Below are 23272 nucleotides of genomic sequence, written 5' to 3'. Positions count from 1 at the left end.
AACGAGCTACTGACTTGTTGGAAATAATACATACCGATGTATGCATACCAATGAGTGTTGATGCTCGTGGCGGGTATCGTTATTTTCTGACCTTCACAGATGATTTGAGCAGATATGAGTATATCTACTTGATGAAACATAAGTCTGAAATATTTGAAAAGTTCAAAGAATTTCAGAGTGAAGTGGAAAATTATCGTAACAAGAAAATAAAGTTTGTGCGATGTGATCGCGGAGACGAATGTTTGAGTTACGAGTTTGGTCTTCATTTAAAACAATGTGGAATAGTTTCAGAAACTCATGCCACCTGGAACACCACAGCGTAATAGTGTGTCCGAACATCGTAACCACACTTTATTAGATATGGTGCGATCTATGATGTCTCTTACCAGTTTACCATTATTATTTTGGGGTTATGCATTAAAGACAGCTGCAATCACTTTAAATAGGGCACCATCAAAATCCGTTGAGACAACGCCTTGTGAACTGTGGTTTGACCTTATGAACTGTGGTTTGACAAGAAACCAAAGTTGTCGTTTTTAAAGTTTGGGGCTGTGATGCTTATGTGAAAAGTTTCAACCTCATAAGCTCGAACCCAAATCGGAGAAGTGTGTCTTCATAGAATACCCAAAGGAAACTGTTGGGTACACCTTCTATCATAGATCCGAAGGCAAAATATTCGTTGCTAAAGTGGATTCTTTCAAGAGAAGGAGTTTCTCTCGAAAGAAGTGAGTGGGAGGAAAGTAGAACTTGATGAGGTAATTGTACCTGCTCCCTTATTGAAAAGTAGTTCATAACAGAAATCAGTTCCTATGATTCCTACACCAATTAGTGAGGAAGCTAATGATATTGATCATGGAACTTCAGATCAAGTTACTACCAAACCTCGTAGGTCAACCAGAGTAAGATCCGCACCAGAGTGGTATGGTAATCCTATTCTGGAGGTCATGTTACTAGAATATGATGAACCTACGAACTATCAGGAAGCGATGATGAGCCCAGATTCCGCGAAATGGCTTGAGGCCATGAAATCTGAGATGGGATCCATGTATGAGAACAAAGTGTGGACTTTGGTGGAGTTGCCCTAATGACCGACAAGCCATATTGTATAAATGGATCTTCAAGAGGAAGACAGATGCTGATAGTAGTGTTACTATCTACAAAGCTTGACTTGTTGCAAAAAGTTTTTTCGACAAATTCAAGGTGTTGAATACGATGAGATTCTCTCACTCGTATCGATGCTTAAGTCTATCCGAATCATGTTAGCAATTGCCACATTTTATGAAATTTGGTAAATGGATGTCAAAACTGCATTCCTTAATGGATTTATTAAAGAAGAGTTGTATATGATGCAACCAGAAGGTTTAGTCAATCCTAAGGGTGCTAACAAAATGTGCAAGCTCCAACGATCCATCTATGGACTGGTGCAAGCATCTCGGAGTTGGAATATACGCTTTGATGAATTGATCAAAGCATATGGTTTTATACGGACTTGCAGTGAAGCCTGTATTTACGATAAAGTGAGTGGGAGCACTACAACCTTTTTGATAAGCATATGTGAGTGACATATTGTTGATCAGAAATGATGTAGAATTTTTCTGGAAAGCATAAAGAAGTGTTTGAAAGGAGTTCTTTAAAAGAAAGATCTCAGTAAAGCTACTTACATATTGAGCATCAAGATCCATTGAGATAGATCAAGACGCTTGATAAGATTTTTCAATGAATATATACCTTGGAAAGTTTTCAAATAGTTCAAAATGGATCAGTCAAAGAAGGAATTCTTGTTTGTATTACAAGGTGTAAAGTTGAGTAAGACTCAAAACCCGACCATGGTAGAAAATAGAAATAGAATGAAAAGTCATTCCCTATGCCTCAGTCATAGGTTCTATAAAGTATGCTATGTTGTGTACCGGACCTATTGTATACCTTGCTTTGAGTTTAGCAAGGGAGTACAAATTTTGATCTAGGAGTAGATCACTAGATAGCGGTCAAGAAAATCCTTAGTGATGACTAAAGGAAATATTTCTTGATTATGGAGGTGATAAAAGAGCCCGTCGTAAAGAGTTACATCGGTGCAAGCTTTTACACCGATCCAGATGACTCTAAATCTCAATCTGGATACATATTGAAAGTGGGAGCAATTAGCTAGAGTAGCTCCGTGCAGAGCATTGTTGACATAGAAATTTGCAAAATACATATGGATCTGAATTTGGCAGACCCGTTGACTAAGCTTCTCTCACAAACAAACATGATCACACCTTAGTACTCTTTGGGTGTTAATCACATATCGATGTGAACTAGATTATTGACTCTAGTAAACCCTTTGGGCGCTGGTCACATGACGATGTGAACTATGGGTGTTAATCACAAGCAGATGTGAATATTAGTGTTAAATCACATGGTGATGTGAACTAGATTATTGACTCTAGTGCAAGTGGGAGACTGAAGTAAATATGCCCTAGAGGCAATAATAAAGTTATTATTTATTTCCTTATTTCATGATAAATGTTTATTATCCATGCTAGAATTGTATTAACCGGAAACATAATACATGTGTGAATACATAGACAAACATAGTGTCACTAGTATGCCTCTACTTGACTAGCTCGTTAGTCAAAAATGGTTAAGTTTCCTAACCATAGACATGAGTTGTCATTTGATTAACGGGATCACATCATTAGGAGAATGATGTGATTGACTTGACCCATTCTGTTAGCTTAGCACTTGATCGTTTAGTATGTTGTCATTGCTTTCTTCATGACTTATACATGTTCCTATAACTATGAGATTATGCAACTCCCATTTACCGGAGGAACACTTTGTGTGCTACCAAACGTCACAACGTAACTGGGTGATTATAAAGGAGCTCTAGAGGTGTCTCCGAAGGTACATGTTGGGTTGGCATATTTCGAGATTAGGATTTGTCACTCCGATTGTCGGAGAGGTATCTCTGGGCCCTCTCGGTAATGCACATCACTATAAGCCTTGCAAGCAATGTAGCTAATGAGTTAGTTATGGAATGATGCATTATGTAACGAGTAAAGAGACTTGCCGGTAACGAGATTGAACTAGGTATTGAGATACCGACGGTCGAATCTCAGGCAAGTAACATACCGATGACAAAGGGAACAACGTATGTTGTTATGCGGTTTGACCGATAAAGATCTTCGTAGAATATGTAGGAGCCAATATGAGCATCCAGGTTCCGCTATTGGTTATTGACCGGAGACATGTCTCGGTCATGTCTACATAGTTCTCGAACCCGTAGGGTCCGCACGCTTAAAGTTAGATGACGGTTATATTATGAGTTTATGTGTTTTGATGTACCGAAGGAGTTTGGAGTCCCGGATGAGAACAGGGACATGACAAGGAGTCTCAAAATGGTCGAGACGTAAAGATCGATATATTGGACGACTATATGCAGAGTTCGGAAAGGTTCCGAGTGATTCGGGTATTTTTCGGAGTACCGGAGAGTTACGGGAATTCGCCGGGAAGTATATGGGCCTTATTGGGCCATACGGGAATAGAGGAGAGAGGCCAAAAGGAAGGAGGCCTGCGCCCCCCCCTCTGGTCTGAATTGGACAAGGGGTGCAGCCCCCTTTTCCTTCTCCCTCTCCTCCTCTTTCCTTCTCTCCTACTCCAACAAGGAAAGGAGGAGTCCTACTCCTGGTGGGAGTAGGACTCCCCCCTTGGCGCGCCCACCTCCTTGGCCGGCCGCCTCCCCTCTTGCTCCTTTATATACGGAGGCAGGGGGCACCCCAAAGACACAACAATTGATCCTTGAGATCTCTTAGTCGTGTGCGGTGCCCCCCTCCACCATATTCCACCTCGATAATATCGTAGAGGTGCTTAGGCGAAGCCCTGCGTCGGTAGAACATCATCATCGTCACCATGCCATCGTGCTGACGGAACTCTCCCTCAAAGCTCGGCTGGATCGGAGTTTGAGGAACGTCATCGAGATGAACGTGTGCTGAACTCGGAGGTGCCGTACGTTCGGTACTTGGATCGGTCGGATCGTGAAGACGTACGACTACATCAACCGCGTTGTGCTAACGCTTCCGCTTTCGGTCTACGAGGGTACATGGACATACTCTCCCCTCTCGTTGCTATGCATCACCATGATCTTGCATGTGCGTAGGAATTTTTTTGAAATTACGACGTTTCACAACAGGGGCAAGACGAAGAGATGATTGACAATGACGGTGGGGAAGAGGCCGGACATGGCGGCGGAGAAGGGGCCGGACATGAAGGAGGAGAAGGGGCCAGACATGGCGACGGAGAAGGGGCCGGACATGGCGGTGGAGAGAATGTGGACTCCACGCTGCATAGTTCATGGGTACTAAGTTCAATCGTGCGGTACCCTCATTTTCAAGCACTGCTTCGCAAGGAGACGAGTACTGAGAGAGCTGCTTCTAGAGAGGAGGCTAATTAGCTGCAGCAACTGATGGTAGACTCGAACACTCCATTGTATGATGGTTGCAATCCTGAGGTGACCCGCTTGAGTTTCACGCTCCAACTCCTGAAGATGAAGGCTAAAAACAAATGGACCGACACTAGCCTCGATGAGCATCTCAAGTACCTAAAGGATGTTCTTCCCGCGGGGAATCTATGTCCTACTAGTGTGGATGAGGCCAAGAAGATCGTGTGCCCTCTTGATCTGCCGCACGTTAGATACCATGCATGCATCAACGATTGCATAATTTATTGGAAGGAGTACGTGGAAAAAACAAGTTGTCTGATGTGCAATGCTTCTCGATACAAGAAGGCCGGGAAGAAATCTCCCCAGAAAGTTGTATGGTACTTAATCACTCCCTATCTCCAACGGTATTTCGTAGATCCCAAGGAAGCAAAGCTCATGCGCTGGCACACGGAGAGGAAGAAGCCCGATGATGGAGATGATCCAAAGCTGAGACACGTCAAGGATGGAAGCTAGTGGAGAGCGTTGAACGACTTCTATCGGTATTTCGAATATGATGCAAGGAACATCGTGCTCGGCGCGTGTACCTATGGCATGAATCCATTTGGCAACCTGAACACCAACCATAGCACATGGCCCGTGTTTGTATGGATGTACAACCTCCCCCCTGGATGTGCATGAAGTCGAAGTACATTCACATGAGCATGCTGATTCAAGGGCCAAAACAACCGGGAAATAATATTAATCTGTATTTGGGGCTACTTCAATAGGAGTTAGACACGTTATGGAAAACACTGGCCAAGACATGGGACGCCAACAAAGGCAGGTATTTCTACATGAGAGTCGCGTGATCACGACGGTGCACGACTATCTTGGTTACGGATATGTCGCAGGCTAGGTGTCCATGGATATTGCGGATGCACGCGGTGCATAGATGATACGACATCTCAGCAGCTAACGTCAAGGAAAGAGGACGGGTCTGGGAAAATCGTGTACATGGGGCATCGAAGATGGCTCGAGAAGGATGACCCATGGAGAAACCATGGAGATCTATTCAATGGTCACGTTGAGCATCGAGGACCTCCACATAAGCGGAGCGACACCGAAATCGATGAGCTATTGAAAAACTGGGAATAGTGCCCTGTGCCGGGAAAGACGATGAAAAAGGCGCCGGAGCTGCTGCTGAAGGTATGGAAGATGAGGTCTGTGTTCTGGGACTTGGAGTACTGGCACAAACTCGACACACCTAATTGCCTTGATCAAATGCATATATGTAAGAATGTCCTTGAGAGCTTGCTCGCGATACTGATGAACATGCCGGATAAGACCAAGGATGGGCCAAAGGCAAGAAAAGACTTGCAAGATTTGGAAATCAGGAAAGATCTGCACATGCCACCTCGTAAAAAGTCAGATGAGACAGAGACGGAGACAGAGGCGCAGGAGAAGAAGGGCAAAAAGTAAAGGAAGAGGATTATTGCCCTCCTTCTTGCTTCACCTTAAGTTCGGCTGAGATCGATCAATTCTTTAAGTGCCTTACCAGAGTCAAAGTTAGTTCGGGTTACTGTGGCAAGATAAGCAGATATCTAGACACGGACAAGAAAAGGTTCAGCGGGATGAAGTCTCATGACTATCATGTGATGATGACGCAAATACTACCTGTTGCCCTTAGAGGGATAATGGACAAGCACGTCTGTGACACGCTTATTGGTCTCTGCAACTTTTTCGACGTCATCTCTCGAAAGTCGATCAGTGTGAAACAGCTTTGAGGGCTACAGGAAGAGATCGTTGTGATATTGGATGAGCTTGAGATGTACTTCCCGCCCGCGTTCTTTGACGTCATGGTGCATCTGTGTGTCCATATTGTGGACGACATAATAGACCTGGGGCCGTCATTCCTGCACAACATGATGCCAATTGAGAGGATGAATGAGATCATCAAAGGATTCATTCGTAACATGTCCCGTCCGGATGGAAGCATTGTCCAGGGCTATCTGACACAAGAGTGCACCTCTTTCTTTGAGAATTTTCTATATGGCACGGACCAGCCGCCTGGTGTTGGTGTTGGTTTGCCCGTTAACAAGCACGATGGGAGGCTCGAAGGAGAAGGTCACTCCAACAGTCACAGGGAACTGCATGTGGCATACTCAGATCGACACAACGACTTTGACAGAGCAAACTTGGTAGTGCTACAACACCTAGACGAGGTAGATCCTTTTGTGGCACTGCACAAAGAAATTATCGCAAAGAAGTATTGTGACCGAGGGCTATGCAGGACGGACGCCGAAGTTACTAGAGAGCACAACTCCATTTTCCTGCATTGGTTCAAAGAGCATATTATTGCTAATCCCCCGAAAGAGGGCTCTAAGGACGGATTGCTCATTTACGCCTTAGCACATGGCCCCTCGCCCAAACTCATCATCTATCAGGCATATGATATCAACGGATACACGTTCTACATGGAGGCCAAAGATATGGACAGTGATGATCAGAACTCAGTGGTGAAGATGGAATGCATGACCGACAACGACAACGGCCCAACTGAGAAATTTTACGGAAGGGTCGAGGAGATCTGGGAGCTTTAATTACTATTCTGGACTGCACAACGCGACAATGTTCCGTGTCAGATGGGCTAAGAATGTCCAAAGAGAAAACCGGTTTTCACTACCATGACAATACCCGACGCCAAGAGCGCTACCCTGAACGCTATCGCAAAAAACGAGCCATGGGTACACGCTAAGCATGTGACACAATGCTTCTTCATAACCGATCCGTTCAATCCCAACCGTGTTGTCGTGAGAAGAGGCAAAAGGAACATCATTGGAATGGATGGAGTCGCCAATGAGGAAGACTACGACCAGTACGACAACCCAATGAGGGAAGATGACGATGATGATGAAGTATATGTCAAAAGAAGAATCAATACTACATTACCTAAGAAAGATCGTACTCCATGGAAAAGGAAAAGTCACAATGAGGGGCTCAATTATCCTTCAACGAACAAGAAGGGAAAGAAGCTCACTCAAAAACAAAAACTTCAACGCTGAGGAACCGTACGTTATCAGTCAAATGATGTAATATATATGTTCCCAGTTTGTGTACACACCTGGCCATTGTGCATTGGTCAAATGATGTAATATATATGTTCCCATTTTGTATACATACTTAACCGTCAAATGATGCAATATATATCGCCTTAGTTATATACATTGTATCACCGTCCCTTCATTCACTGCTCTCAGAAAAAAGGAAAAGAAAATAAAAGAAAAGGGAGAGAAAATAAAGGAAAAGAAAATAGAAGAAACAAACAGGACGACTGTTACAGGTAATAGCAGTAGCGCTTTCTACAGGAAAACGATATCGCTATCTGTAATAGCATTAGCGCTTTCTGAAATAAACGCTACAGCTATCTAAAATAGCGGCGCGTTCTTTGCAAATGCACTATAGCTAACTTAGCTATAGTGCGTTTGTACGGAACGCGCTACTGCTATCTCGACTTAACCCCCAAAATCCTCACTCTCTCTGCTTCTTCCCGCCTCTGCTCTTCCCCCAAATCCCATTCTCTCTTCCCCCGTGTCGTCGCCGCCGGAGCCCTCGACCCCGGTGCTCGGCCCCGTCCCCGGCGCTCGGCCCCGTCTCGGCGCTCGCCCCCGACCCCGGCGCTCGCCCCCGTCCCCGCGCTCGCCCCATCCCCCGACCCCTGCGACCCCCAACCCCGGCGCTCGCCCCCGCCTCGCCTCGCTGCCGCGCCGTCTCCCCCGACCCCATCTCTCTCTGCCCTCTTTAAGCCCTTCCCCACCCCTCTTCTCTGCTATTTAGTGCTAATTAGTATGAAATAGTATGAACCCTAGGCTATTTTTTAGTGTAACAAAAAACAGAATTGATTATATAGGTTTCTTGCATTTTTTAGTTAAAGCAATTGTTGTTATTTAAATTTTATAGTTCTAGTTAGTTAATTAGAATTAGTATGAAACCTAGGACAGATTAGTTAAAACAATTGTTGCTATTTAGAGATTTTTCTGGAAAATATAACTGGAACAAAAAGTTATCGGAGAGGAGTCCCGTGGGGCCCATGAGGGTGGAGGGCGCCCCCCCTAGGGCGTGCCCCTGTGCCTCGTGGACACCCCGTGGGTCCTCCTGACTTGTTCTCGATGCCAAACCCTCCTATAAATACAGAAACCCCCGAAGCATAACCTAGATCGGAAGTTCCGCCGCCGCAAGCCTCTGTAGCCACCAAAAACCTCTCGGGAGCCCGTTCTGGCACCCTGCCGGAGGGGGAATCCATCACCAGTGGCCATCTCCATCATCCCGGCGTTCTCCATGACGAAGAGGGAGTAGTTAACCCTCGGGGCTGAGGGTATGTACCAGTAGCTATGTGTTTGATCTCTCTCTCTCTCTCTCTCTCTCTCTCTCTCTCTCTCTCTCTCTCTCTCTCTCTCTCTCTCTCTCTCTCGTTCTTGATATGGCACGATCTTGATGTCTCGCGAGCTTTGCTATTATAGTTGGATCTTATGATGTTTCTCCCCCTCTATCTCTTGTAATGGATTGAGTTTTTCCTTTGAAGTTATCTTATCGGATTGAGTCTTTAAGGATTTGAGAACACTTGATGTATGTCTTGCGTGGGATACCCGTGGTGATAATGGGGTATTCTATTGATTCACTTGATGTATGTTTTGGTGATCAACATGCGGGTTCCGTGACCTTGGGAATCTATGCATAGGGGTTGGCACATGTTTTCGTCTTGACTCTCCGGTAGAAACTTTGGGGCACTCTTTGAAGTTCTTTGTGTTGGTTTGAATAGATGAATCTGAGATTATGTGATGCATATCGCATAATCATACCCGCGGATACTTGTGGTGACATTGGAGTATCTAGGTGACATTAGAGTTTTGGTTGATGTGTGTCTTAAGGTGTTATTTTACTACGAACTCTAGGGTTGTTTGTGACACTTATAGGAATAGCCCAATGGATTGATCGAATATAATAACTTTGAGGTGGTTTCGTACCCTACAATAATCTCTTCGTTTGTTCTCTGCTATTAGTGACTTTGGAGTGCTCTTTGTTGCATGCTGAGGGATTGTTATATGATCTAATTATGTTATCCTTGTTGAGAGAACTTGCACTAGTGAAAGTATGAACCCTAGGCCTTGTTTCGAAGCATTGCAATACCGTTTGTGCTCACTTCTATCGCTTGCTACCTTGCTGTTTTTATATTTTCATATTACAAAAACCTATATCTACCATCCGTATTGCACTTGTATCACCATCTCTTCGCCGAACTAGTGCACCTATACAATTTACCATTGTATTGGGTGTGTTGGGGACACAAGAGACTCTTTGTTATTTGGTTGCAGGGTTGTTTGAGAGGGACCATCTTCAACCTACGCCTCCCACGGATTGATAAACCTTACGTCATCCACTTGAGGGAAATTTGCTACTGTCCTACAAACCTCTGCACTTGGAGTCCCAACAACGTCTACAAGAAGAAGGTTGCGTAGTAGACATCACTGGCTGGACCTCCGGCTGTCGGACGTCCGGTAACTACCGGTCGTCCGATGGTTGTAGCTTTCTGGCTGCTCTTCCACTTGGTTCTTGTACTTGGTGTCGTCGTCGTCTTGTCCGTTTGACGTAGCATCTTCACGTCCCTCATCCAAGTACCTGAGCATGCACAAGGTCCCTGGTTGAGTTAGTAGCCATGTCTCACATGCGGAAGTGTAAGTTCAGAGAGGAGCGAGTTCACATAGGTTTCGATAGAGCGGGCACGAGCTCTTGTCATAGGACCACTTGGTGCTTGGGGAGACATAGGCAGGTTCATGGGGATGAACGTAGGATGCTCCGCATCAAAAGGGTTTAGCCTGTAGGGGGGACTCAATCACAACTACATACACCTAGCATTAGGGTTAGATCTCTACTTACGATCTCGAGGTAGATCAAGCATGTATTCGATACATCATCATCAACACAATCAAAGCAGGAAATAGGGTATTACCTCTTCGAGAGGGGCCGAACCTGGGAAAATATTGTCTCCTTCATCCCATGTTACCACCGATCCGAGATCCACAGCTCGGGACCCCCTACCCTGAAGTCTATCGGTTTTACCGCCGACATTGGGTCAGATTGCTTCTCATGTTAGGGAGTTTAGCGGTGTTGTGTGTTTGTTCAGGCCGAGCAACCCTTCTCTCTCTTGTCTCTCTGCTCTGGGCACCGCGTTCACTCCATCTTGCGATCGTGCATGTGTTGTACCATCACTTTGTACTCATTCTCTATTCTTCTATCAATGGAAAGATACTGAAGCTTTGCGTATTTGCGGAAAAAAATGTATTTTTCTCGGCCTTACTTTTTTTTTTGAATTTCTCAGCCGGGCTTGGAGTTGGGTGTCGGCCTGATTGACAAATAGAAATAGTGGCGTTTTGTGAAGAGAAGATGGTAAGATTGTTAATATGAATGAGCCTAATAATTAGCAGCTCTGTTTTGTTGTATAGAAACCTTGGAAGGTAGTGAGGCCACCGTACTTCTTCAGTGTGTACACCTTATTACACACAGACAATAGCTTATGACCAGTTCAATATATCTCGCGCTTTAAGTAATGTCCTCTTTTCTTGAAGGCAAAGGATGACCCCATTTTGACCGCTTTATTCTACCTTGGGTAATGTCCATGAGATAATAACAGGTTAACAGGTGGGAGATTAAAAGGAAGAGTTAGCTGCCAGGCTACTTGTGCCACTATATGTTCACAGGAAGCTGTCATACAAAGTAACAAAACCATATAAGTGCATACAGAGTACTAAAGGGAATCAGATTCTAGAGGTCTGAATCAGATTGACCAATAACAAGCAACAGCCAGCGTCATGAAAAAGATAGGAGTTCAAACAAAGTAGAACCAATGGTCAGTGACCGAAAACAAGTACTTCCATTGACCAGTAACAAAGCAACGTAGTGCTAAAAGAGGGACAGTGTCCTCATTCAAGAGAGAGCGTAGTCATACAGCGTGCTAACAGCTAATTCTACAAGTCTGAAACAGATTGAGTGCTAACCGAAGCAATGGTCAGTGACCAGCTGAAATATGACAGCGTGCTAACAGCTAATTCTACAAGTCTTGAACAGACTGAGTGCTAACCGAAGCAATGGTCAGTGACCAAAAATAAGCACATACTACATCCAAACAGACGATATCCCCTGCATCAGGACAAGAAAAGCTAATCTGATCGCTCTGTAATCGAGTGCTAACAACTATTTCTTCGTCAACTCAGAACATGTCCAGGCCTCCATGCCAATCGCTTCTCACTTGTTGTCTCTGCAATTTCGACCACATGCCCAGGTCTCATGTCCTCGACAATCGCTTCTCACTTAGTGTTCTCTCTGCAATTTCAACCAAAATAAAAAAACAAGTGTCAGGACCACCAAACCTGGGACATGTTGAAAGCACGACTTTTTCCATGTTCTCTAAAGTAGATAGAATTACCTTTCGTTACCGTGAGTCTCTAAGCACGCGTGTAGTTCTCCCAAGCATATTGTAACCTGCATAACAAATCAGTTATGATGGAACATCAATTTTGAATGGAGTAAACAAAATCAAACTTTAGACTTACATCCCCTGCATATCCAACTCCATAACAAGATCTTCAATAAGCATAGATATGAAAGTTGAAAATCTGTATGAAGCAATATACTCCAGTTCCTCAAGGTTAGAGATGTTTTGTTTTTTATCACCCTGATTGGCCTGTCAAGCACAACATATATCGTTATTTCAGACGACAACTAAAATACAAGCATGTGGATTACTCGAATTATGAGAAAACTTACATCCCCGCCGTGCTGCTGGAAGTTCCGTAAGAACCTAAAAAGGCCACTCGGATTGGGAGCATAACTGGGCAAAGTGTTATTGGGGTCGTTGTACTTGAATAGCAACACCTTGTTAAGTAACGAGTTCAATGCAGCATCTACCCTCCAATCCTCAGTAAACTTCATCTTAGCCACAAGGTCATCGACTGTCTTTTTCTCTATTTGACCCATTGATTTATAGGCTTGGAAGACTGCACTTATGAGGATCGTGACTGCTCTTGGTGACTTGACAGCCGGATGGTTGTGCAGGAATTTAAGGAACTTTTCCTTCTTTGCCTTTGAAGGACATGAACCAACTGTAGGGGAGACCATCAAGTTGTATAGCTCCCGGATATAACTAATTGGATCTCCTTGGGAATCTTTGAATTCATCTACCAGCAATAGCCTAGCCAACGTGGCCAGATCTAATAGCAGATTGGCAAAACTTCCATCGCACATGGGTTCACGCTTAATGCGGCAGCGGTGTCCACTCATCCTTAGATCCTCCATAGTGAATTGCCCGCCCCAACTTTGGTGCCGGTTGTGAGCATCAGTTATCACCTTAATAAACCCTGACCACAGATTTCTACCATACTTGGTGCAGACGACCGCTGAACCACCACCCTCAATTGGGCGCGTACCAACAACTCCATACTTGTTCATATACTGTCTCACTGATCTCTCTCCGGGTATCTTTAGATCATACACACACAAAATCCAAGTTATTTTGCAGCATACAACTTATGAATGTGCTTCGAACCAATAATTGTGGAGCATATATTAGTTTAAGCATGATAGGATTGGTTTCTGCTATCTATTAACTCAAGCAACAGAATTAATAGTTTAATACTACTAGAAATTGGAGTATTACTGTAAGCAGTAGATAGAGCAACACACACAAACAAAACAGTGATGTTAATGACTATAAACAGAACTGTGAGTGGCCACACACACACAGTACACACAAAGGAATTCTGCAACTTGTATACATAAGGATTGCTAAATTAGTTCTTACTCTCCTAGATAGTACGTATAAACTAGTCCATGATCATCAAGTGCGGGGTTCTATAGTATTTCTATATAGGCTATATATCACCATTCGCTGAAATAAATTTAGGAAGATGAGGATACATACTAGGTTCAGCATCCATTGAGGCCAAATGTACAGCATAAGAACCCAGCAAACATCTCGTACCCAATCCGCAGAGCAATACAGAATACCGATTGTCCATGGGGCTGCTAGAATTGCCATGCGCAGACCATCATGTACCCGGTTTGTTGATATCCACTCAGCGCACAGCAAAATCCACATTAACCAAGTAAGAATACGTAACTTCAACCTCCAAATAGCTCCTTCCTTGAAAGCCTGTGCAACTTTCTTCCTGGCCTCTCTCTCAGCCCGCTTTCTTTCTTGACATGACGCCATATTTGATCCTTAGTTGCTTGATAACTGGAAGAAAATATTTAATTATGTCAGACTAATCAATTAGTAAGCGCAAATGCATAATGCCGAATAATACACATATCCGAGGGAGTATTACAACTTGTCAAATAAGCAAATTACTCCAATCACAGCCAGTTCACCAAAAACAGTGTATGAAATAGTATTAGAGTTTGTTGGGCCGTATATGTGCGAGTAAGTCTGGCCCACGGGTCCATGTAAACCAGTATATGTATTGTACAGACTAGAGAGGAATAGAGTTATCCAGAAACTTCCCAAACCCACCACACTTCAGAGTTTAACAGCAGGGTGCAGAGCTGGGTGACTAGATAATTAAAATACCATGCAAGAGCAGAAAAAAGTAGGTTACTGAAGAGCAAAACCATCATCCTCACAGAAAACTAGATTCCTGAAAGGATTCTAAGCAAAGCAAACAAAAGTACTATGTTCAAGACAAAACAATGCAAATCTGTACTAGCTGCAACCTTATCCCTAGACTAACATGTAGCAATTTTAAGAGGCAAACTGAGCGCCCCAACAGCGACATGATTCTAACAAAAGGAGGCCAAAAGAGGCAACATATCTCTCAGTTTGTAGAAAAAAAAGAACATGGGTAAACATTTAAGCCAATCAAACAACAGTGATCATGCATATCGGTATCACTGCTAGGTGGTGAATATATCAGTTTTGTAGGAATTTTGGGGCTTGCTAAACCATTTGGAATCAGAACGATGGACGAGTATAATGAATATGAGCGTGCAACTAATAAATTTATAACATGACATACGTTCATGACATACGTTAAAATTCCATAACTATTTAAAAATTTGTGTGTGAAGGACATTGGTTTATGCCTAACATTGTCAACACATTGATAGTATAACAGAACAGAGGCATCATCTTACCCTAAGCATATACACATCGATGCCCGACTAAAGAAATACACAAAAATAACAAATTAAGCAACTCCACATCGGCATATCTACACATAATGTATCGCCATTTAGAATGCTGAACCCTTTAGTTTAAGAAAAAATTATGATCATTGGTCAACTCAATTGCAAACAACCAAACATTTTACTTCTCTTCGGGGTGTATTTGGTTCTTAATATCATTTGAACAGAACTTTCACTACTGCCAAATTATATTTCTACTACCGAGCAAAGGAATACACTAAACACTCCTAAAAGGTGAAATCTAGTACGACAGCATACAGAAGTTCAGTGCTACCAAATAAAATACAGAAGTTCCGGGGATTTCTACTACCATTGTTTTCTTGATTCTAAGCATTTGACAAATATTGAATTCATCATATCAGTGTTTTAGCCATTAACAAGTGTGATGCATCATGGACCATTACAAGTATAATCTGAATTCAAGCAGTTTAGATAGATGTTCACAGCATGATATCCACTGTTCATGGCCAAAATATGCTAGTAACTGACACTGTTAAACAATAGAACCTTGAGCAATCAAACTAGTGACCAAACCAGAGCTAAACGAAATAGTGAAAAGCTAGGGTTTATGAGGCCCGTCTGTCGAGCCCGAGACGTCGGCGGGTACGGAGGCGGGCCGCAGTTGCGAGGCGGACCAGGCGCGGTCGTACTTGTGCAACGGCCACCGCTCAGCGCGGCGTCGAGGCGGGGAAGAGCGGAGGAGGCGCAGAGGGAGGGACCGGAGGAGGAGACCGTACCGGTGTGGTGGTGGCTGCTACAGCCGCGGCGTCGTCGCGGGGAGGAGCCGCCGCAGGCCGAGGGAGGGACTCGGAGTCGGAGGAGATTCCGGTGGCGCTACTCGCGACGGCCGCGGTGGTCGCCGCAGGGAGGCGCCGCCGCGGGCTTCAGGAGGAGAGCGGGGGGAGGAACCCCGAGGCGGAGGCGGGGCCCGCGTAGAAGGATGCAGAGGCGGAGCCGGGGAGGCGAGGTCGGCGGTGGTGGTACTTGCGACGGCCGCGGTGTCGCCGCAGGAGGCGCCGCCGCGGGCTTCAGGAGGAGAGCGGGGGAGGAACCCGGAAGCCGAGGCGGAGGCGGGGCCCGCACGCAGAGGCAGAGGCGGTGGCGAGGCCGGCGGCGGTGGTACCAGCGACGGCTGCGGTGGTCGTCGCACGGAAGACGCGCCGCGCGCTTCCGCGGGGGAGAGCGGAGCAAGGGCGAGGCGGAGGCGGAGGCGGAGCGAGTTTTGTTTTTCCTTTGCTGGGGTGGGAATGGGATGCGGACGGAAATGGCAGATTAAAATAAAATGTATAAGAGTAATTTTCATTTCTTTTCCACCATTTCGATTTTTTCCTTGCGTAACTTTGGAGAAGAGTTTTTCTTTTTCTTTCAAAACATAGTAGATAGGCATATGCTTATGAACGCACCCACGCACGCACATCCTATCCCTATGAGCACCTTCAAAAGACTGAGCCGGCACATCATCTTGAGATTGATCAAGTCGCTACATACGCTTTCATAGTCAATGGAAATGTCTCATTCCACTGAATACACATCGCTGAAAGGCATGAATGTTACTTTACGAGTGGGTACTTTGGGCGGCGACTACGAGCGGGGATCGATGGAGACCTGCAAGACGGGGTGGAGATGCAAGGGGCGACGACGGAAGACTAGCGGCTTACAACGAATTATGAATAATTAGAAGAAATGCATATTACATTGTGAAAGGAGGCCCAAGGTGGCGAGAAGCCGTTCACACATCGGCTGTGATCTGTTGAGCCATTTGGAAGCTACTCCCAAATTATGTGTATCTCTTCCTTTGGTGGCCCAAATGATTTATTTGCCGCTAACCAACAAATTAGCCAAGGATAATTTTATCCTAATTTATCTATAATTAAGTGATTTGGTCATTGTGCCAAAAATAATACTCCTTACATAAAAGAATGGAGAGATTACATAGCAGAGCCTGTTAAGAAAAAAGAAACCAATCAAATCCCCATCCTGGGCACCTACCCCTCATGGTCTCTTGTCGTTAAGTCGTTTACCCTACATAGGGCCGACCCTGGTCTTGAGTTGTGGGGAGTTGGTATCAACAAAAGGCATCTCTCAAATGGATTTGATCGTCTATGATGACTAAGTAGAAGCATCGGTTCCACGAGAGCCTAGTCTTGCATAGGCGCAAGGCAAATTTGTAGGCGCTCATCCTTACAGGTGATTACAGCTACATTTTAAATCCAACCTCTAAGGAAAACATTGTAAAAAGGGAGAGAATGAGATTGATTTGCACCTAATGACCAACTTTCAACTTGATGGACATCAAGTTTGTATTGTAGAATACCGAACCGCTTCAACTTTTATATTTACAACACCAACTTTCGTCTAGTTTGCACACGGGTTTCCACTATAACAAGCAGAACTTTCAACCGATCTAAAATCCAACTTTCAATCGAATAACTTGGGGAATTTTACTAGGAAATTGATAGCTTTTATATGCGACTCTATAATCTCCCATGTTCATCTACATTTTAACCAAGACCACAAATGATGTGGCACATGTACCATATCTACTAATTTCCATAAAAAAACTCAAACTAGAGTTGTCCAACTCCAATGCAAAAGGCATCAACAAAATTTTCACACAGAATAGTGAAGTCCCTTTCGGACAGGCAGAACAAGGCAAAAAAGAAAAGGGAAATGACCAACCAATGCAAGCTATATATTTTTGCGAGGGAACCAGTGCAAACTACTGACACATTGCAAGAGCATAAATGTTCGGTTTTAAAAATCCTATGATGGTCTCCAATGAAAAGTGACTATATTATATGATTATCGGCTAATTTCTGCCAGCATCAAACATATTCTATTTTTATGCATATTTGCAAAAACAAAACAAAAAACATCATGGAAATAAGGGAGAATGTTAAAGGTTGACTGAGTGCGGCGTTTCGGTGCCCGGGTGCATTTGCACCTGTTCAAAAAAAAATTCGTAAAAAATTCAGAAAAGTTCAAAAAAATCCGAAAAAAATTGAGGTGGTGGACAATTTGATGCGAGAGGTGCGCCCCAATTTTCAAAACATTTGGACTTATGTGCAGCTCTCAGCAAAAAAGACAAATCAGACCAAAACAGTATATGAACAGTACACATTTTTACAGACCTCCGATTTGTCTTTTTTGCTGAGAGCTGCACATAAGTCCAAATGTTTTGAAAATTGGGGCGCACCTCACGCATCAAATTGTCCACCACCCCAATTTGTTTTGGAACTTTTTGAATTTTTTTAGTATTTATTTTGATTTTTTTGGTGAGCGCAGGTGCAGATGAGCTCGGGCTCAGATTTGGATTTTCGGATCTAGAGGAACTAGTGTTGGAAGTGTAATGTATGTGCACTAACTCTCGTTGTATAGTCCGTACAAGAGCATGTATACATCTATATTCTTCTTCTTCTTTTGCGAAAATGTATACATCTATATTCAACCACTGAGAAAGCACACAATAAATCCACGAAATAACCAGTTAAATCTAACGTGCTCCCTCCATCGGAAATTACCGCGACAAGTAATTTGGAACGGAGAGAGTAGATACTAAGGGCCTGTTCGGAGTCCCTCCCACTCCGTAACTCCGCTCCCGGAGCAGCCGGGCCGCAGCTTAAATTTAGGAGCCGCGAAATAGGTACTCTGTGGATCTTTGAATCTGGCGGAGCTGGAGGCTTCACGAACAGCTCCTAAGACGAACACATCCATGCTACATACTCCCTCCGTTCCTAAATAGTTGTCTTTCTAGAGATTTCAAATAGACTACCACATACGGATGTACATAGACATATTTTAGACTGTAGATTCACTCATTTTGCTCCGTATGTAGTCACCTTTTGAAATCTCTAGAAAGACAAGTATTTAGGAACGGAGGGAGTAGGTAAGTATATGGTCGGCAGCAAGATGATTCAAATATTGTCCGTCCTCGAATGTTGTCAAAGTCCGGAAACTCAAGACTCCAAAACTAGGGAGGTCAAAACAAACCACAAAAACGGGTGTGTTTGATGTATATTTGATCGATTGGAGTGGTTTCGGCATCGTTTTAAATGAAACTTACACGGTGGAAAAAGAAAGTTTGGAGCATTGACCTCGGCACGTCAGCCTCGACGTTGACATGTCTAATCCCTCTGCTGAGTTTTGTTGGCGACAGGCAGAGCATCGCCTTCCCGCAGCTGTTACATGGCCTCGTGCCTCCCCGCATCGGCGTCAGGTAGAACGGCAGCATGCCGTTGTCGGCGAGTGCCGCGCGCCGCGGTTCTGCTCCAGCACGTTACGCACAGCTCCTCCCACCTCCGCATCACGTTCTCGTCGACTAGCACCGCGTCTCGAAGCGCCGGCCTGTGGGCGCCGTGCTCCGCAACTCCCGCCCGCCGGCCGGGACCTCGCCGGGAGCTTGCGCCTCGTCTGACATCCATCGACGGCAGAGCGCGCTCGCGCACGATGCGGCCGGTGCGCGCCAGCTCGTGCGCATCCAGCGTCTTAGTGCGCGCCACACTCCCGTCGATCTGCGCGGCCGCGTCCGGAGATGTGCACTCGCCAACGTCGACGGAGCTGCAAAGTTCTGGGCGCGGATACCGGCGGTCCTGGGCCGGCTCCGTCCACACCATGGTTCACCCGGAGCTAGCTCGCCCATTGTCGTCGGGAGCTCGCCGTTTCGAGCCACAAGATACACGGCGGGCTGACTCACATGCATGGACCCTGTCCTGGCGAGGTCGACGAGGTCAAACCTGTGCGCGTGACCGTAGGAGTACGTAGGGTGGAGCATAAGCTACCAAAGCAATCGTGCACACTCACGCTACGCACCCAGCACGGGTGCACGCAGCACGCACGCATTGCAGCTTTCTACACGCCCAAGTCCGTCCACTGCCTCGCCATGCAGCCCGTGGAGTCGTGCCTCCCCAACGCGTCTGCCGGCCATGTCTTCCACGTGGTCACCTCGACCATATGTCAACCGGCCTTCAGCGTCTGGTTCGCACGCAGCCTGCCGCCGCTTGGCGCGACCGTACAGCTTCTCAGTTCTCACCATTCTCGCCATTCACAACATGCATGCAGACGGACAAGCAAGCACGACACACAACTCAATACGCACGCACGGCAAGCAGCCGCGGCTAGCGGGAGCGGACGTGTCAGGGGTGCACGTTGTGTTGCCGGTCATCCGGAACAGGGTCTCATGAGCGACCGCCGCGTCGCAATACCAATCCATGCCGGGCGGCGGATGCACAGGAGCTGCGAGACGAGGCGGCCCAACACATAGATACCAACTCTGTTTGCATGAGATGGTCGCTCTCCTCAACGTGCGCGCGCACCATGGTGGCGCGGCTGCCGGAGCATGACCCGGCGGCCTCCGATATGTCATGTGTGCACGCGTGTTCTGTGCGAGCGTGCGCATGCCTGTCGTGTCTTCTCATAACAATGTCGCGCTCTAGTTATTTGTCGCAATGGGCTGCTAGGTCAGTTGGCTGCCTCGTCTCGGCGTCAGGTCCCTGGTTTGGATCCCCGCTAATGTCGCAAAGTATCACTCGGTCACTAACGGGTCACAAAATTTCGACACAGCCGGATGACTCAAACAAGGCTCAAACGTCCGGGCTGACCGGCACCCCTCATATCCAACCCGAATATGAGGCGGATATATGGACACCTGGGCCCGCCCGCCACGTAGGACTGACGATGAGGTCCTACGCGGAATCGTGTGGAAACCCAGCGGTCCGACGGACGCCTCCTCCGGCACCACGTGGCGTCACTCCGGCTCGCCGCCTGAGGCCAAATCCGGCTATTTAAGCCAGTTGACGTCCCCCAACTCTAGCCCATCCACCTTCTCCCTTTCTGCGCCGGCACCCGAGCTTGTCCGCCTCCTCTCCCCCGCTCTCCCACACTCTCCAGCATCTCCATGGTCCGGCAGAAGATCATCATGTACGCTATGCTCACACCGGAGCGTCCGAGGCAGATCATGGAGGAGATCCAGTCTAGGCGTGCCGCCCTCAGCGTTGCCGGGCTGACTCCGGACTCGCCGGAGCCGGAGGAGGAGGAGGAGCAACAGCAGTCGGAGGAGGAGGAGGAAGAGCAGCTGCCGGAGCCGATGGAGGTGGCGGATCCGGAGGAGGACGAGGCGGAGCAGCCTGCTCTGGGGTTCAACGAGGAGGCGGAGGCGGAGTTCGTCATCGCCCAAGCCAAGCTGAAGGCCATCATCGTGTACATCCAGGGTGAGGCCTATGTGAAGGTCAATCGGCAGTTCCTCCGGCAGGAGCAGGCGGCGACCAACGCGCTCTTCGCCGAACTCGACACAGAGATAGAGGAGGAGGCCGGAGCGGAGCAGCCGGAGGCGCCGGAGTTGCAACTGCCGCCCATGTACCCGGAGCCGGGCACAGAGAGAGTTGACATCTTCGACAAGGAGTAGCTAGATCATCTACGTAGTACATAGGTTTTTTTGTTTGCATGCTTTTGTATGGATTTGAGAATCTAGTATGAGGTGTCTGGATGCAGTTGTGCTAATTTGAGCAGTGCCTGATCACTGGCTGCAGACGCGGCCCGACGCGTTCGCAGGCGTTTGAGGGGTCATATTTGTCATATACGGCTGTAGACGCTCTTAGGCTGCATTATTTGTCACGTAGGCAAATTTGATCAGTCTTAGGCAAAATATAAATCTAATACAATGGGCCAGTGACTGTATAATCACCTCATTTGTTTATAGTAACCGCACTGACCTGACCGTATTCTTAAGTACACCCGCAAAAAATTACAATGATCAAAGTAAACTTTTCAACACAAATACAATGACCAACATGTGGCAACGTTTTTTGTAAGGAACCCCTTGTATTTTTGTTCTGTCTTTTTTTTTGAACTGGCTTTGAATTTTTTTTGAACTGGCTGTATTTTTGTTCTCTCGCGGCCATAATCTTTCAAATTTCCCTCATATTCGGAACGCATGTGAAATGTTTGATGAAATGTGCAGCAGTTCACGAAATCGTGCACGCCACCCCGCACCCCCGCACCGCACCTTGAACACCAAACACAATATCAAGAAACAAAGTATGCCGCCGTTTAATTAGGGGGGAGACCAATCCAATCCAGCTGAAAAAGAAGAGGAGAAGAAAGAAATCTTCATTGGTACAGCAGCAGGTTGATATTCTCCTGCAGCAGCGCCCGTCCACCACCGCCAGCCCGAGTCCGCCGCTCCCGCGTCTGCTACCGGCGCCGCCGGTGTAATTTTGGCGCTCAGCCACCCAACAGGCGAGCACCCCACGCACGCAACGTGAGTGGTTAGCATCATGGCGAAGAAGAGCGGATAGTAAACCAATGGTGGCACAGAATATTTACCTCACGTCTGGAGTGGTGAAGATGCCGGTGTCATAGATAGACCGGTGTCCTGTCGGCGTGGAACAGTCGGAAGTGAGGCTCGGACACCGGCCAGGGCTTCAGGTTCTTGTCGAAGAGGGTGAGCCCGCGTCCGCGTTCGGCATGAGCCGGGTGCCCATCCCGGCCTCCTTGTCTTCCTCAGCCCATGGTCACCCGGTGTCGGTCACGTCGACAGCTCCATCAGCGAGTGCACGGCGTTGAGCTGCGCGTTGGTGTACCACAGCCCAGTGTCAGAGTGCAAGGCGTCGAGCTGTGCGTTCAGCGCGTTGGTGTACCGCAGCTCAGTGCGAGAGTCCATGACACCTTCGGCTCTCACCCGCAACAGCGCGAAGTTGAGTTCGGTGTCGCCGGTGAGGGCGTGAGGCCATTGAAAGGGTACGGCGTTCGCCATGAACGGCGCGCCCGTAGCGCGCAGAAAGCCGGCGAGCGGGATGATGACGGCGGCGTCGCACCCCTCGCCGAACCGCCCGGCTGACGGCGGCGTGGGCACGTCCGAGACGCCCAGGGAGTGCGTGGTGGAGAGTGGAGACCATGATCGGGCGGTGCAGCGACGTGGCTACCAGCGCCGTGTGCAGTTTCTGCATGGCCGGCGACTGCGAGATCTGCACGCGAGGATCCGCGTAGCCCGCCGTCGCCGCGTAGGGCGCGCACCCGATGCCGCGCTTTGGTGACGCTACCCTCGACGCGGTAACGGTCAAGCCAGAGTAGGCGGCTAAGACGAGCTCGCACTCGCTGCCGCGACGGCCTCGCGCGCGCGTCGGCGATCTCGGTGTCTTCTGCACGGAGCACCCGTCCGACCTGCGGCGGGTACGACGCTGTTGGTGATCTCGGTGTCTAGCTCGCCGGCGCAGATATCTCAGCGCAGGCATGGCCATTGCTTCCCGAGGAAGTGGACGCCGCGGAGGAATCCAGGCGCAAGACTGCGCCGACGCAGAGCACGTCGGTCAGCCTGGTGCACGTGCACGGGGCCACAGAGTAGCTGCGCGTAGATGCTCTGGTATATACGCGTCGACGCACAGGATGGCCTCGTCGGGCCTGGTGGTGCACACGGTGTCTTGCGCGTGGGCGTGGTGCTCATATCACGTTTTCTATGAACGGGAGGAGATGCCGGTGATGGCGTCCACTGCGTCGACGCGCTACGCATTCCATCAGACACATCGCGTGCATTCCACAAAAGAGGGTTGTGGGGGGGAAAAGACAAGGGTGTCCTTTGTTAAAACATAGTGCCAAGTGCCACGTGTGGGCTTTGGCAGGATTTTGAATCAAGCTGACCCCACACAAGTT

General features: G+C 47.2%; 1 protein-coding gene and 1 pseudogene across 1 annotated transcript; both read right to left on the bottom strand.

Moving 5' to 3' along the window:
• Positions 1–11313: 11313 nt before the first annotated feature.
• LOC123064679 (uncharacterized) lies at positions 11314–13672 on the bottom strand. Its single transcript, XM_044488101.1, has 5 exons — positions 13368–13672; positions 12215–12925; positions 12001–12131; positions 11874–11929; positions 11314–11770 (listed from the first exon to the last, which is right to left on the bottom strand). The coding sequence occupies exons 1-4, from the start codon at positions 13656–13658 to the stop codon at positions 11893–11895; spliced, it is 1170 nt and encodes a 389-aa protein (XP_044344036.1). The 5' UTR covers positions 13659–13672; the 3' UTR covers positions 11314–11770; positions 11874–11892.
• An 8273-nt stretch (positions 13673–21945) lies between these two features.
• Positions 21946–22572, bottom strand: LOC123067273 (glucan endo-1,3-beta-glucosidase 11-like; annotated as a pseudogene).
• Positions 22573–23272: the final 700 nt, after the last annotated feature.

The sequence above is a fragment of the Triticum aestivum genome, chromosome 3B (assembly GCF_018294505.1).
Source record: "Triticum aestivum cultivar Chinese Spring chromosome 3B, IWGSC CS RefSeq v2.1, whole genome shotgun sequence".
NCBI classification, from domain to species: Eukaryota; Viridiplantae; Streptophyta; class Magnoliopsida; order Poales; family Poaceae; genus Triticum; species Triticum aestivum.
This window is presented reverse-complemented; position numbering and strand designations above follow the sequence as displayed.

What these genes read in the sequence shown, in the direction of transcription:
- LOC123064679 (XM_044488101.1), bottom strand. Translation starts at nt 13,658, where the DNA reads ATGGCGTCATGTCAAGAAAGAAAGCGGGCTGAGAGAGAGGCCAGGAAG. An exon ending in TCCAGCAGCACGGCGGGGAT is followed by an intron (nt 12,132 to 12,214) that starts GTAAGTTTTCTC and finishes TGTGCTTGACAG; the next exon opens with GCCAATCAGGGTGATAAAAA. An exon ending in GAGTTGGATATGCAGGGGAT is followed by an intron (nt 11,930 to 12,000) that starts GTAAGTCTAAAG and finishes TTTGTTATGCAG; the next exon opens with GTTACAATATGCTTGGGAGA.